General features: G+C 31.9%; 2 protein-coding genes across 4 annotated transcripts; one reads left to right on the top strand and one right to left on the bottom strand.

Moving 5' to 3' along the window:
- Positions 1 to 3724: 3724 nt before the first annotated feature.
- Positions 3725 to 9512, top strand: LOC137807256 (putative clathrin assembly protein At4g25940). The gene is made up of 15 exons (XM_068607776.1): positions 3725 to 4016; positions 4160 to 4229; positions 4440 to 4537; positions 4913 to 5051; positions 5130 to 5257; positions 5353 to 5445; positions 5575 to 5625; positions 6719 to 6784; positions 6864 to 6929; positions 7058 to 7138; positions 7216 to 7287; positions 7898 to 8089; positions 8172 to 8250; positions 8565 to 8677; positions 9018 to 9512. Exons 1-15 carry the CDS (start codon positions 3927 to 3929, stop codon positions 9387 to 9389), a joined length of 1710 nt encoding a protein of 569 aa, XP_068463877.1. The 5' UTR covers positions 3725 to 3926; the 3' UTR covers positions 9390 to 9512.
- A 1572-nt stretch (positions 9513 to 11084) lies between these two features.
- Positions 11085 to 12220, bottom strand: LOC137807257 (uncharacterized). 3 transcript variants are annotated; one of them, XM_068607778.1, is made up of 3 exons: positions 11848 to 12220; positions 11554 to 11660; positions 11085 to 11421 (listed from the first exon to the last, which is right to left on the bottom strand). In XM_068607778.1, the coding sequence occupies exons 1-2, from the start codon at positions 12197 to 12199 to the stop codon at positions 11566 to 11568; spliced, it is 447 nt and encodes a 148-aa protein (XP_068463879.1). In that variant the 5' UTR covers positions 12200 to 12220; the 3' UTR covers positions 11085 to 11421; positions 11554 to 11565. The 3 variants fall into 3 exon arrangements, with proteins under 3 accessions (XP_068463879.1, XP_068463878.1, XP_068463880.1); XM_068607777.1 differs by having other exon boundaries at positions 11085 to 11414; XM_068607779.1 differs by having other exon boundaries at positions 11085 to 11407.
- Between the last annotated feature and the right edge of the window lie 3962 nt (positions 12221 to 16182).

Genomic DNA, 16182 nt, shown 5'->3' with positions numbered 1-16182 from the left:
AATAAGTTTGAATCTTATTCATCATCTTAATTTTTTTTGAATTGGAAGTAGCATGTATAGACTTATTCATGGTTTGGTTCATTGATGATTTTTTTTATTGAATTCTCTCAAAAGACATTAACAATGAAATAGAACATGTGATCTGTAAAATATTAAATAAAAGTTTATTAAAATACTTTTAGAATGTAAGTTAAAAATAGATAAAAGCATTTACTTAAAATATAATTTATCATATTGAAATAATTTTGATCTATAAAAACCTACAATTATGGATATATTATTCACCACTTTTTTTTTCATTAATAATTAGCTCCCTCAAACTCTCAGTTCCAAGTTCAGCTGACTCATTAATTTATAGTAAGCACATGTATATGATAAATTAATACAAAGGTCAACATGAATATCTATCCTTTTAAATCAATGCAATATTGATTTATATGATCAATATTTTTTAACAACCCATGATTAATCTAACTATTAAAAAAAATGTTAATTTACCTTACAAAAACCTATAGTTAAAATATATTTATACAGAATTTAAATATAAAGATATTAAATTTATCCTACTACAATGTATAACATTATTGATAATTTTGTTTCTCATATGATAAAAAAAAATATTTATTGAGAGAGGTCAATCTCTTTATAGTTTTAGCATATTAGTTATTGACTTTTAATTGAAAGACCAACTCTAACTATCCCGAATGTACTTGCAAATGAATATTAAATTAAACTCAATTTTTTGTTCTTCACTATGCAAATAATCCAACATTCCTAGTAAGTTGGGAAAAAAGGAAAAACAAAAAACAAAAAAAAAAAATTGTTTTAATCAACAACATGACACTTGGCAAAAATTTAGTTATTCCGCAGCAAGAATAAGGACCACATTTCACATCATAATCTAAATTAAATTTTTCATCAATTTATTCTTTTTAATTCATAATTTAAACTTCTTATTTTAAAATAAAGATATTTAATGTCTCAAAACTTGTGGTTTTAGTGTAACTATTATACTGAGACATTGTTATTATATATTAATGTTTACTTTCATGTAGAACATTTTACCTGATATTGTATTAAAAAAAGATGATAACATTGCTCTAGTAATCTCAGATGTGTTGTTACAAAAATGATACTAATATTAGTTTAATGTGTATTTTACAATTGCATGTCTTCTTTTTTTGCTGTTTTTGCTTAATGTTTGTTATTTCATACAAATCAAAATAAGTTAAGACTGACTTCAGATTTTATTTTTTTTGTAACAGTCAGAATTGTGTATTTTATTTAGATTTTCTTATGCTCTATGGACTTTAAATCTATTGGTCTTTGGTAAAATAATATATCCTAAAAAAATCTTATTCTCTTTGTTATCTTTTTTGAGAGCTACACATTAGATAATTTTTATTTTCTTGACTTCTTATTTTTTTTCCTTTTTTAATATAGTTATTTTAGTTATTCTTAGGAGTTTATTTTATTTTATTTCGCATGAATTTACTCTAAATCCATGTTTTTGTTTCTGTTTTTTTTAGTTTTATGCTGTTTTTCATTATAGTTCATGAATTTTAATAAATAAATAAAAATGGTAAATGCATACAATCATCCTACCATAATATAATTGTATATATATTATCAACCAATATAGTCATTTTTTTCTTGAATAAATTAATTAAAATTATATAATACACACAAATATTCATATAATTATAAAAAAAATATGCAACAATATATTTAAACCATATAAACAAATGCTAAAATTTAAGATCTTATTTTTTAAATATATTTAGCGAAATTTGAGTATTAAACACTAATTTTTCCTAGACCTAATGCATTCTCACCCAAAAGATTTCAGTTACAAAACTTTTTGTGGACAAAAATGATCTAACTATACAAATTCAAACATTTTCTTGGACTCCTAAAACAAGATAACCAACTTGTTAACTATCAAACTCCATTCAAGTTAAGTTTTTTCTTCACACAATAATTCAAACTACTTGACATTACTAAGACAATAAGATAAATAAAATAGAATAACTCTTAATTTCAATTCAAAATCCAATTGTTACTGCACTATTTATCAAATATGTTCACATGCAACCCAAATTTACTATCTCAAGTTTATGATTCCATAATAATCTCACTTAAATTTAGCGTGTATATATATATATATATATATATATATATATAACTTTGAAAGGGATTTTTATCATTTTCAATTTAAGATGAAGTTCTAACTATTAATCATCTCAAATTACTCTTGAAGTCAAAATCTTCATTCCTTAGAAAACATAACATGCATGACCTACAAATTAGGGTAGAAAGTCGAGAACAAAAATCAACAACACCTTCTTCATCATACTTCTTTATCATATTTCAAAATCTTTCTGTTGATTGTTGAATGACCCACAGTCTATGGATTAACTTAAGTCCAAATAAAATCTTTAAAACGTCATTTAATCAATGTTAAGTCATTTTATCTATAAAGCATGACTAAGGTGTAATTGAATCCGCTTTTGAGTCTAACAAACGAGTTCATGACAATAAGAATCTAATTAAAAGGTATAAACAATAGAGAATAGATTGTAAGTTCTCCCCACAATCACTCGGCATAAGCAAAATGATTGATTGGAAAACCACGAGACCTGAAGGTCGAAAAGACCGAAAACAGAAGACAGAGAAGTCACTCTAAAAGAAACCCAGAAGGAACTCGAGCTTATAAAAAAAACATTTTCTTATCGTCTAAATTCTTACATAAAATTCTAATATAAAAAAAAATAACCTTCTAAGAAATTCTCTAAACACAAACATTAGGTACTACACACAATATTACTTCTATACTAACAATGGAATAGAAACTCAAAAGTTTACACCATTCTTTATTATTTATATAATATTAAAAATTAAAATTATTGATCCAACCCTAATTCATTTTGTGTGTGATAAAATGAAACAAAAACAAAATTGAGGAGTTTGAACATTCTATTCAGTCCACCTAAAATGATGAATTAAACGGGTTAACCGATTTGGTGAAACTAATTCTACAGCTCACATTTTAAATATATTACCCAACTTTAATACAAAAGAAATTGAAAGTGTAGCTCTCTCAGCACACTATTTATTTACAAATCACTGTTAACAATTTTGGTAATAAAAATTAAAATAACTAATTTTTTTTCTACAACATACCTGCTTTCTTGGTAAGTCAAGTATTGAATAAATTTTATTTTTATAAAAGTTAAATATATTTGTTGTGCTTATATTATAATACGAAATTATTTTTTTATTGGTTTAAACTTTAATCTATCAAATATTTTTAATTTGTAGTAGAATAATTGAAAATGGTTAGAATGAGTCCTTCACGTATAGAATAATTGATTTCAATATTTTAATGTTATAAGTACCTGAATAAAGTTTGAATTCGTATTATAATAAAGAATAAAAACATATTTAAACTTTTTTATAAAACATTAAATACATAACTTTTTATTAATTTTTTTTTTTTTAAGATAGTAAGAAAGTTAAGAGGATCCATAAAAGGTTACTCGAGAAATTAAACTCTATATGCAATAGGAATAAAAAAAATGAGACCCCGAAGGCATAGTTGGATCCCACCTGTAAATATTCAAAAGACTAAACATTTTGTTTTTTATTTTTATTTTTTTATGCTTAAAGCAAAACGGAACCCTGCTTTTTCTGTTTTATTGAAAATGAATACTATTCACAAACTGTGGTCAAATATTTCCATAAATCAGTTAAGTTTCTGAAGAGCCGAAACTACCAAAATACCCTTTGGTCGTTGGTTCCTTCTTTTTGTCTTTGGAAGTTGGAACACATGACACAGTGAGAAAGAAGAAGAAGAAGAAGAAGGAGGAGGGAAATCGTGGCTCCTCTTCTTCCTTCTCTTTCCATCAAATTCTATTCTTTGATGAATGGGAACGTTCCGGAGCTTAAGAAAGGCCTACGGTGCTCTCAAAGACTCTACCAAGGTTGGCCTAGCCAAGGTCAATAGCGAATACAAGGTTCATTTTTTCATATCTCTTTCTAACTTTTCATCAATCAATTTTCATTCTTTTCTACATTTTTCTGCCGATTAATCCTCTATCTCAATTGATTTCATTTCTCAGCTTTTCTCTATCTTGATCTTGTTATTTTTTTATGTAAGGATTTGGATATTGCTATTGTGAAGGCTACCAGTCACGTAGAATATCCTCCAAAAGAACGTCATGTTAGAAGTGAGTTCTCAGATTTTGTTGAAAATGAAAATTATGCCTTTTTTTTTTTCTATTTTCATCGTGAGATTAGTGTCATCGGGGTTTGAATCATTATTTTTCAATGCATTATGTTTGGTTTAATTCCATAGATCTTGTTTCTTGCATTGAAAGAAATTAGAAATGAGATCGTTACCGTAATGCCAGAATGTGAAATTTATCTCTTCTTTGCAGAGATATTCTATGCAACTTCAGCACACCAACCACGGGCAGATGTGGCTTACTGCATACACACACTTGCTAGGAGGCTTGCAAAGACCCGGAATTGGATTGTAAGTCCTCTCTGTAACTGTCTGAATGCATCAACAGCTAAGACTGTGTTTGGATAAAATTTGAAAACGTGGTTTCGATCATTTCAATTTACGTTTCAGATTTTCATGACATAAAATGGAGAAGGAAGGATTCGAACGGTGCATTTAAAATAAAAGTACTTAGCATCAGAACATATAATAAACAATCAGTGCTCATTTTGTTTTTCTTGTACGTATATGGTAAAATGATGTGTTTTAACTGTGTTGATAAAGATGTTGTTATGCTTGATTTCTGCAAACTGTGTTGATAAAGAATGTTGTTATGGTCGATGACGACAATTTTTGCAAACTTTGTTGACGTTGCTTTTAACTGAATAAGGACATGTTACATGACAGGTTGCAGTAAAGACATTGATTGTTATTCATAGAATACTGAGAGAGGGTGATCCTACTTTCAAAGAAGACCTCATAAACTATGCGCGCAGGGGACGTTTTCTTCAAATATCCAATTTCAAAGATGACTCGAGTCCTCAAGGTAGATAGATCAGTGAGACCCTCTTGTTATCTGAATTTTCTTTCATTTTATGCTTATTAACTATATTTCTCAATACAGCTTGGGACTGTTCTGCATGGGTTCGAACCTATGCACTATTCTTAGAAGAAAGGCTTGAATGTTTTAGAATCCTTAAATATGACATCGAGTCTGAGCGTTTAACAAAACCATCACCGGTTATAACCAAGGTGGTTCTTTGCCTTTCAATTTTATTCACACATTAATTGTTCCATGCGGCTTTCATTACTACATTTAGAAAATTAGTAACTTTTAGCTTTGACAGGGACACAGCAGAACACGGTCGTTGACTAGTGAAGGGCTATTGGAGCAGCTGCCTGCGCTGCAGCAACTTCTATACCGCTTAGTTGGTTGTCAGGTAAGAATTTGTGCAGAAAACTTTGATTTGGTATCTTCATGCTCTGAATGTATCTCTTGCCATTGAAATGATTGCATTTTATTTCCCTCAGATAGATAATAACATTTAATTTTCTTTAATATCCTGCAGCCTGAAGGTTTGGCTCTCAGCAATTATCTAATACAGTATGCACTGGCATTGGTATGCTTGTTTAATTTTCGTACTTTTCACACAATAGCCCTTTTAAGCATTATGTAATAATATGTCTTGTATCAATTGTATAACTGAATAAAATTAGTCCAACATGTTATAGTGCAAAATTGTATGTAAAATGATCACATGAGGTTGGTCTAACTAAAAAAACTAGTTCACTGAATGTAGTGAACTAAAATTTGAATCTCTTTTTGAAACAAATATTTACATTTAATGTCATACAGTATTTCAAATAAATTTAGCTCCTAAAGAGAAAACAAATAAAATATCCTTGCAAATGATATTTTGCAAACCAAAGAGATTTTGGATTTTAGAATTACGTCCATATAATATTTGATAATGATACCAATAACCTTCAATAGCACTCAATTAACCAATGACTTCCGCACTCAAGTTAGAAGAATATATCTTCATTATAAGCTTCATACATAGGATCATAAATTTTTAAGTTAGGTTAATAAGATCTTACTTAGATCATAAAAATAAACAAATATTTTTTACTTAGAAACATATATTTCTACTAACAACTAAATAAAATATTAATTAGAGTTTGAGTCTCATAGCATGGTTACATTGAAATAAAAGTTGCAAAAAGGTAGTGTGATGTAAGAGAGTGAAATGCATAAAAATAAAATTAAAATCTCATAGAATAATGATCGTTATAATAAAGATGAGCTTAGGTGTTAGACACCGGAACGGCTGCTATACTCATGGATTGATTTCATACAAGACAAAAGTGTTTATGCCTGATTCATCCTTATGTTCTGTCTCACTTTCATAAAAAAAATTACTTTTTTAAAATAAGCTCTCATTTCAGAGACAGAAGTGAGACTTTTCAATTCGTAAACAATCAAGGTTAATATTATTATGACAAATAATGGATTGTTAAAATCTACTTTTAATTTTTCTTTTGTTAACGGTTGGCACTTTTTTTTTCCCGAAGTTAAGCAATTCATTTCAGAGGAATCCAATCCTAACACACAAAAAGGAAACATTTTAAATTTCTTCGCTTCTAGAAATCCATTCACTGAGAGGACTTGTTGTCTAACTTTACTTTTCCGCTTCTGAAAACATCTTTCAGGTATTGAAAGAGAGCTTCAAAATATATTGTGCCCTGAATGATGGAATTATAAATCTTGTGGATGTGGTAACGTCTACTTCAGTTTAACATGTTATTTCAGTTTAACTCGTAAATTTTAAACTGTACTAACAAATGAAAGTTTCAGTTCTTTGATATGCCAAGATATGATGCAATCAAGGCGTTACATATTTATAAAAGAGCTAGCCAACAGGTTTACAATAGTGTTTTCCTTTCCTTCAGATCCATTCCTTTTGTTGTTCAATTTGAACTGTTTCTTGTTCTCAATGTGGTTTCTGATGGGTCATACGTGTTGAATTGATGATCATTCTAACTGTGCAGGCTGATAATCTTGCTGAATTCTATGAATACTGCAAGAGATTGGACCTTGCTAGGAATTTTCAATTTCCAATCTTGAGACAGGTTCTTGCTCATTAATAACAATATTTATTTTGATATCGTATACAGTTTCTCACTGCGATCTTTCCCCTAATAAACAGCCACCTGGTTCTTTTCTTGCCACGATGGAAGAATACGTTAGAGAAGCACCCTTGAATGCATCTAATAGACTGGTAAGAAAAAGTGGTATCCTAATTTATTCGAGAAAGCCCGTGCCTTATATGCGCTTTTTGTATGAACTTCCACGAACCAATATGCTTGACTTTCTAAACTAATAAAGGAGTTATTACATGCGATATGGCAAATGAAGTTTAAGCCATTTCGTCAGAGAGTGGAGGACCATAATGACTTTTAGAACGACCCAAAGAACTTTTACTTTCTTATGTGTAGAGTGTAGAATAAAATGTAGAGTCAATTACTCTAAAACAACTTAGCAATTGATAGAATAGCTTTAAGACTCGTTGTATGTTCTGCATTGGGTTCTGGAGTCAATTTTCCCACACCGATTGATATGGAGAAGTGGAGATTGACCACGATAACTTCATTTCATTATTAAATATCACTCAACAACTTTGCATCTATGTTCTGGTTCTAGTTATGGCATATTTCGATTAAAGTTTCTGCATTTATTGTTAATGGTATCCGGGAGAAACCACTCTAATGGGCAAAAGGGCTATTTGTTTTCTTAAAAGTGGTCCAATGTCAATTGTTCTTAAAACATCCGTGTACGCCCACAACGTATTCGCATGTTATGGTTCGTTAATAAATGTCATGCAACATCAGGAATATCACGAAAATGATCAATCACCTAAAAAGGAAGCAGAACCCAAAGAACCCGAAGAGGCTCAAGCAAATGAAAAACCAGATGAAGAAGACAAAGAGGAAGAACTGGTCGATAAAGATGAAGCAGAGCCCCAGAAGGAGGAAGTGGAACTTCCTCCTTTGATATCAACTGATTCTACTGATGATTTGCTGGTGTGTTTTTGTTTATGTGAATCGTATAAATGTTTGAGGTGTTGGTTTGACGGAATATATAACATATCTGTCACCTTTGCAGGGTCTAAACGAAATAAATCCAAAAGCCCAGGAACTAGAAGAAAGCAATGCTTTGGCGCTAGCAATTGTTCCACCCGGAGGTAAGAGTGGTTGATAATTAACGACGTTAACTCTATACTGCATGCATAATTGGAGAAATGAGAGATGAAAGACTTCTCTTTTGTTTTATTCCACAAAGCTAATTGGAGAAATGGGAGATGATTTCATCTAAAACCATAGGGGATACCTGTGCCATTGCCATTCCTTGCTCACGTAGTCAGTCTGATAAATCATTACCAGGCCTGGATCAAAACAAACTTGTATTAATAAAAAAAACCTCAATCGTGTCCATCAGTTAGCTAACCATCCTTGTTGTATGATCGATTCAATTCTAAGACTCTGCGATTTTATGTAGGAAATAACTCAAGCAATCTTGCTTTGGCTAACATAAATGGAACTTCTGGTTGGGAACTTGCACTGGTTACAACACCAAGTACCCATACAAGCCAAGCGCCAGTTCGCAAAATGGTCAGTTTTTACCTGCTTGTCATACTTAGTAGCTCATATGTACATAAGAGACATACCAATCAATATGAACATGTTACGGGCACACACTACAACGAATGCGGCCCAAAACTATTATTGTGACATTCATCTCACAGATGTTGGCTATAGGTACAATTTCACACACGCCAATAACAGCAGAGGTCTGCTTGAAATGGCCAATACATGTATACACCCCATTCAATGTCATATTAAGAATAATTTGTAGTGTTTTCCATCTACCGCTAAATGAGGCTATGGTTTGTCCTTTGAATCTAAAAGCTAACAACACTATTGTTCTTTTCTCCCTTGTTTGTTGAGTCAGGCTGGTGGGTTTGACAATCTATTACTAGACAGTTTGTATGAAGATGAAAATGCTAGGAGACAACTTCAACTCCGAAATGCGGGCTATGGATATGGGGATATGGATACACATAATCCATTCAATCATCATAATCAGCAAGATCCATTTGCAATGTCCAACAACATACCACCTCCAGCCAATGTGCAAATGGCATTCATGCCTCAGCAACAGCAACAACATAACATGATGATGGTCCCTTACCAGTACCCACAGACTCAATACCATCAACAAATGCCAGTCATGGGTTCTTCTAATCCATTTGATGATCCCTTACCCGTGCCCACCTATGCTTATAATTCCATGAATCATCAGGGAAACTACCATTTAATGTAGAGTCCAGCTTCTCTTCTACTTAATCCTCCTTTTTTCCCTCAATCCCTTGCCCAAAAAGGATGTATTCTTTGTTAAGTAGAAAACACTAACTTTCTTAATGAAAATTGCATTCATCGTTGGTCATTGTATGTGACATATATTTTTATCTGTAACTATCAATGATTCATTTTCCGTAAGCCATTCTAGGGTACACCCTTTCAAGTTGAATCAAAAGGTGCGTTTGAAAATTAAAGTTGCCCGAGCGATAGTCCAAAGTTTGGAACTGGGTAATCTAGACAGAAAACACGCCTCATTGATTATTATTCCAACTGAGAAACCAAGACAGTAAACACATCTAATTGACTACTATTATTCCAAGTTTAATGATTCATTTATCTTTCTTATCAGAACAATCTGGAAAACTGAAGTCAACGTGACTGTACTGTACTTGCAGTTCTAGCCCATTCGGAGAACTTAAAAATCAGGGTCACAGATGCTCTAGGGAGAATTAATCCCACACAAAGGATATAACCCGTAATATAACCCCAAAAAAATTCTTCTACTACTAGCAATATACCTTTACCACGTATGCCCGGTGTCAGGTTTTAAGGTTTACTGTGTTTACTGTGCCCCTTGAAAATGTCAACTAACTGAACAAATACAAATGACATTGACATGAATTGTGAATTTGTGCAGAACCAGAACTGGTTTTCACTTGGAAATTCATGTCCCGCAAACCAAACTAAAGAAATAACAAGTGATCAAGATAATAAGAGTAGATTAAAAAGTAAAATCGAACTGAAGAATTAGAAAGTTAAACTTATACAATTTTTTTACCTCTCAGCAAGCATGTTCTAAAATTCAACATTAATAATTTAGGATCCTGCACGGATGTATGCCTTTGAATATTTGAAGTTGAGTTTTTAGTTTAGAATTCACACTAGACTCTTTCCACAATATCAAATGGCTCTCGAGTCAAATACAAGAACGGTTAACCAAGATCTATCAGTTACATTTAAAATCTCTTCTGAATGTAATTCGAACATCTTAAGACTCATCGTGGTGAGTTCATGCCAAAATTAAAGTTGCATGTATCTCTTCTCAATTAGAATAATGTTCTTTGCTCATCAAACTTTATGACAGAGAGAGAATGAGAGAAGAGAGAAGTATGGAATGTGATTATGAATGATGGTGGAGAGAAATAAAGAGAAAAATATTGTATAAATTGTTGGATCAATATCCCAACTTTTTCAATTATAACACCACGAGAGCATCCAAATCCTAAATCATATTAGAGGATTTGACAAAGTTACCAGCAAGGCTGGCAACACTAAACAAATTTATAAGTCCTACCGATCCTTCCCAAGTCTTCTAAGACATTTTTTAATCTTCAAAATTCTAGCACTCTTTTTGGTATAATTTGAATTGAATAGATCTATGAATAATCTCTCTCTTTTCTTGACATAAACATAAATCAACCCTTTTCACGTACAATAGCGACAAAATGCAAGTCAGCTTCTATGATGGAATGCTCTTCAGCCTTTCAATGGGAAATCAACGCTTTAATTATAGAACTCAATAGAAACTAGGCAATTCTATAATAGTAATCAAGCAACTAGAGCAACAGTGCTAAACTTTTACCCCTTTATAAAAGTCTACTGCAGTTATATATACATGAATAAACATATTCATTGAATTGAGAAGGTGTTTGAATCATTCAGAGGAATGCTTAAAGAAGCTTTTGCTTTATTAGTTACACAAATACATACATCATCCAATGTAAAAGGTTCAACATGACACCATTGAAAAAATTCTACACAAACTGGTTACTTTAAGTGCTTGGTCAGGACCCAAACTATATACAAAAAAAAGAGACCAAAAAACGTGAGAAGAGTTAATCCCAAAGCAACCAGTAGAACTTCACCTGTGCAGGAATTTCCATTTACATGCACTGTCTTCTATGCAAGCAAGCTCCATGATCTTCAAACAGCTTAGTTTTTTTGCACCCAATCCTCTCTCATCGAGCTAAGGGTGCAACCCTGAAAACTATTCACTATTTGGTCTCAGCGAGATCTCAAACAAGTCCAATCCAAAGACAATTCTGTTGCATAACTGCATTTGAAACTGTGTAGCAACACTTGAATCATTGAAAGCGGACACAAACCCATGCAGTACTATTACTTACTTGCCATCATGATCATCCTTCCTCGTCTTCAGAGAGCGCCAGGTTTTCAGTGTGTTCCATAACCTTGAGTTGCACAGTAAGTTCCATCCCTCGTGGGGTGGCAATAGCTGTTGAGAGAGAAAAACAAGAGAGCATAGGATGAATTACAATCAATCCAATTAATCATAATATCCACAGTCACTATATTTACAAGATTCTAATAATAGCATTCCCAAAAACTTCATCTAGCATTGAAGGAATAAAGAGTAATAGGGTTGGTTGAGATGAAGAGTGAGTGAGTGGAAAAAAGAGAACCTTGCATTAAGAAGGGTTGAGCGGGGATGGAGAATTTGTGGAAAAAAGGGGAGGTAGGAGGTGGGACCCAGAAGGAGTAACCGGGGAGAAAGGGAAGCCAATCGGGTGTGGCCTTCATGATCATAACACGGTGGGCATGGTCTTCCAGCAACTTCACCCCTTCCATCTCCCCCCACTTCGATTTCATGGCTTCCGAAGATCGGTGGCGGTGGCACACAATCAGGACCTTCGGGGATTGGGAATGACGAAGCAGCGTCTTGGACTTGGAGATGAACCTGGCCATCATATCAATTCCTTCCAATGGAACAAAACCAGATGCACTTCTCCTTTTCAACACACCAAACAATACCATTATATTAATTCTTTTTTCTCTCTAAATCTCATCGATTTTAATTATTTTAATTCATAAATTTTATTATATTTAAAGTTATTCAAGTAAGCTGTATTATTACAGTAATCAATCATATAATTAAATATTATTTTCTATACGATAATTTTTATGCAAGTTCGTTTTTAGTATAATAAAAAAATGTGAAGCTTCGTACAATAGTTATAGAGTTGATAAGTTTAGTTAAGATTTCCACTGATGTATTTTAAGATTGCTGTACACTCGAGAAAACCTTGATGTGGACAAGTTGAGTGATGTGGCAATGTTGCCATGAATAGTTTTGGTAAAATTAACATATTAGAAGAAATGAACATTGGGGTTAGGATTTTTGAATGTGTGAGTGATTGGGGTTAGGATTTTTTAATTGCAACCAGTGAGTTTGGATAATTGGGGTTATAGTTTAACATTAGTGAAGTGTGATTTTGTGCAGTGTTAGTGTTTGGTGGTTTGAGATGCAGCGATTATGTGAAGTGTCATTTGGTGCAGCGATTATGTGAAGTGTCATTTGGTGCAGCGATTGTGTGAAGTGCGATTTGGTGCAGTTTTGTGTTTGTTCCTTTATAAGGTTATAACTTTTTCATTTACACTGTGTTGGTTCAATAATTATGAGGTCTTTAAATGTTGTTTAATTGTTTGCTTTATTTTATATGTTCTATGTTCTGTATTTGATTACTTTAAAGGGACATTTACAAAGTATTTTATGATGTAGGGTCTCATCATGTTAAAAAAAATTGTGTGTGGTCCAACATTTGTTTTCTAACATAGTTAAATGAATGATTGGTTTGTAATTTTTTTGGTATATGTGACCATATGTATATTTTACAGGGATACCTTTTATAAACTCCATATTTGTCTCAAGTTTTTTTTAACCTTATGGTCCACCATAATGGAAGATTTTTTGATGGTGATAGAGTGAGATATATTGGTGGTGATACATCAACATGATCATGTGACTGTGATAGATGAAGTTACTTTGAAATAGTTAACATTGTAAAGGAGATGGGTTTTTTAACAGTACAAGAGGTGTGGTATTCATGTGGAGGTTGTGAAGTGTTGGAGAATAGATTGCAACTTCTGGTTGATGATGCTGATGCAATAGATATGTTGAAAGTTGCAAATACATTTTTTGAAGTTCACTTATTTTTTGTACACTTTGTATCATAGGCAGGTTTGAGTGTCGGGTTTAGGGTAAGTATGATGTTGGTGATGCTAATGGTGTGGAACCTGATGGTGATGTTGATGTTGGTGAGGAAGGTGATGTTGAGGATGATGGTGGTGAGGATATTGGTGAGGATGATGGTGATGAGGATATTGGTGAGCATGATGGTGTGGAACCTGATGTTGAGGCTATTGGTAGTGAGGAAGGTGGTGGTGGTGGTAAGGGTATTGGTGTGACTGTTCATGATGAGAAGGAATGTGATGATGATGGTGGAAATGATGATACTGAGCATGTGTCAGAAGATTCTTCCTTCCAACAACGAATCCACAAAACCGAACTCCACTACAACCTCCAACACACACCTTAGGATCGAACCACCTCCAGAAACGACCCTATTATCCGTTGATAGACCACCCTCCAAAAAACGTTAATGAATGAGAGAAACCCCAAACTTTACTAATCTCTATCAAACCCCTCCACTTGCCACTTCACACAACATCCAATCTTATTTGTCTTTTAATTCACAATCTACATCAGCAATTATCTCAGCCACATAAACACCACTTGACATCGTTGGAAGTGAGTTAACAAAAAAGACCAATTTGGGTACTTCTTAAAAAACAAGGGGACCAAATTGATTTTCTTAAAAACCATTGTATTAAGTTGAATATTGACCCTAAATGTAGGGATCGATAAGTAATTATACCTTTAAAGAAATAAAAATGTTAAGGAATTTTTTGTGCTAACTTTATAATGACACACAAGGTTAGAATGAAAGGAAAAGGTGTGAAATTTTAGAACAACAAACTTGGTTGTAGGAAATGACATCATATGGCATTAGGAAGCATGGTCATTGGAAGAAATTTTTTTAAAGAGATAAATAACTAATTTAAATTTGTTTTTTGTTATTTTTTCTTTGTTTATGGAGGTTGGTTAATCATTTTTATGTATCCTATTTGTTATAGTCAAGAATGATGAATCTCAACTAGAGCATTCAATTTAATCAGAAATACAAGATTTCTAGCCGAGTTTTAGTTATGTCTTTTTTCGATCATACACGTCTCTTTTGTGTTGTTCAGCCTCTTTTGTATCCAGTCATGTTTATCGTCTTTCTTCAATTTAATTCTCGGTTCAAGGTCAATTTTCGGTATTTAAGCTATTATAATTATATGAGGAGAAAATAATATGATTGTTATATTGAATGTTTATTATCAGTTAAAATTATGTCTAGATCGGCTTTAATCATATCCGCAAGAGTCTAAAACTGATAGAACCTGACTCATGACACCACAAGCCCAACAACCATAGGTCGGGACCTTAAAGACTAACTAATTGGATCTGACCCATGACACTACAAGTTCCCTAACCTTAAGCCAAGATCTTATAGACTAACTAATCGGACCCAACTGACACTACGCTACTACTATTATTGGGTTAAAGGTGTTTTTGGATATTAAAAAAATTATACAGATAGGTAGTTTGGACTTTAATAGCATTTGTGTAGAATTAGTCAGATACACGATAAGAATAGGTTTCTCTTACTCTCAAAAGTTACTCTGATACAATAACTTTTTATATTACAAGCTATCTTTTAGTATGTGTTGTTTTAAGGATTTTAAATAATCATGATAAATTAATTACTAATTTATTAGTTTAACTATATTTTATAGTTATAGTAGTTCTTTTATAGAAGTAATTCAAATATAGTTATAGTAGTTGTTTTATAGAGGTAATTCATTATAAGATACTTTTATTAAAGAATCTCAATTGATATTTAAAATTTTAAAAGTTGATCAAACTATGATAAAGAAGAATGATATTTTTGTCTAAGTAATTAGGCTTGTTAAGTATCTCGACTAGTGAGTTTAGGCTTTCGCAAAAAGAAGATGATGCTAACATTGAATATGAGTTTAAAGAGTTCACAAATATGTACAAGTTTTGAAATTAGTTGATCATGCAATTTAAAAATAAAATAAATATTCATATTTATGCAGAACATTTGTCAATCAATGTTCTAACTTATCTAATGCAAACTTGGTCACTACAAAGTAATAACCTTTTTCTAATATTGTCTACATTACCAAAGTAACATAATATAATAATATTATTTCACATTATTTTATTTTTAAAAATAAAATAAAAATTAGACGTGCTTATGTCCATCTATAACAAATAAATGAACATTTAAACACACCCTCAATAATTAAATTTAACGAACTTTATATGAAAATTGATACTTTTGTATTAGTATACTAAAAATAAAATTGCATGATTCTTGTCATACTAAAAATGTATTTGTATCATAATAATATATTTAGTAATTGAAAATGATTTTTCAACAACTCATTAACCTTGTGTCAGAATACAATTCGTTTATGTGGCAGGAACAATTTTGTAAAATGAGCAAAACATTATGGAATAAAATCTATCACCAGTAAGTCAAAACACACAAAATGTTCAAAACAAGTCTCCAAAATTGTAAAGCAGAAAACACTAAACAACAAAATCTAAACCAATACAAACTTCAAAACTCAAAAACCACAATAGTAAACAAATAAACGAAAAAACAGTACACTGAACACTAAAAAACCAAAATCAAACAAAAACCATATACCAAAACAATCAAACAAATAAACCCAATCAAGTGGAAAGAAAAAAAAACTCAAGACCCAAGCGAAATCGCAATTGCACTCCCAATCCAAAACACAAATCCCCTCAAAATCACAATGCACCTATGCTCTACTGCCTTCTCCCTTCAAAAATTGCCCAATCGAAAACTTAAATCCCT

This window comes from Phaseolus vulgaris, chromosome 3 (assembly GCF_000499845.2).
Source record: "Phaseolus vulgaris cultivar G19833 chromosome 3, P. vulgaris v2.0, whole genome shotgun sequence".
In the NCBI taxonomy this organism is placed as follows: domain Eukaryota; kingdom Viridiplantae; phylum Streptophyta; class Magnoliopsida; order Fabales; family Fabaceae; genus Phaseolus; species Phaseolus vulgaris.
This window is presented reverse-complemented; position numbering and strand designations above follow the sequence as displayed.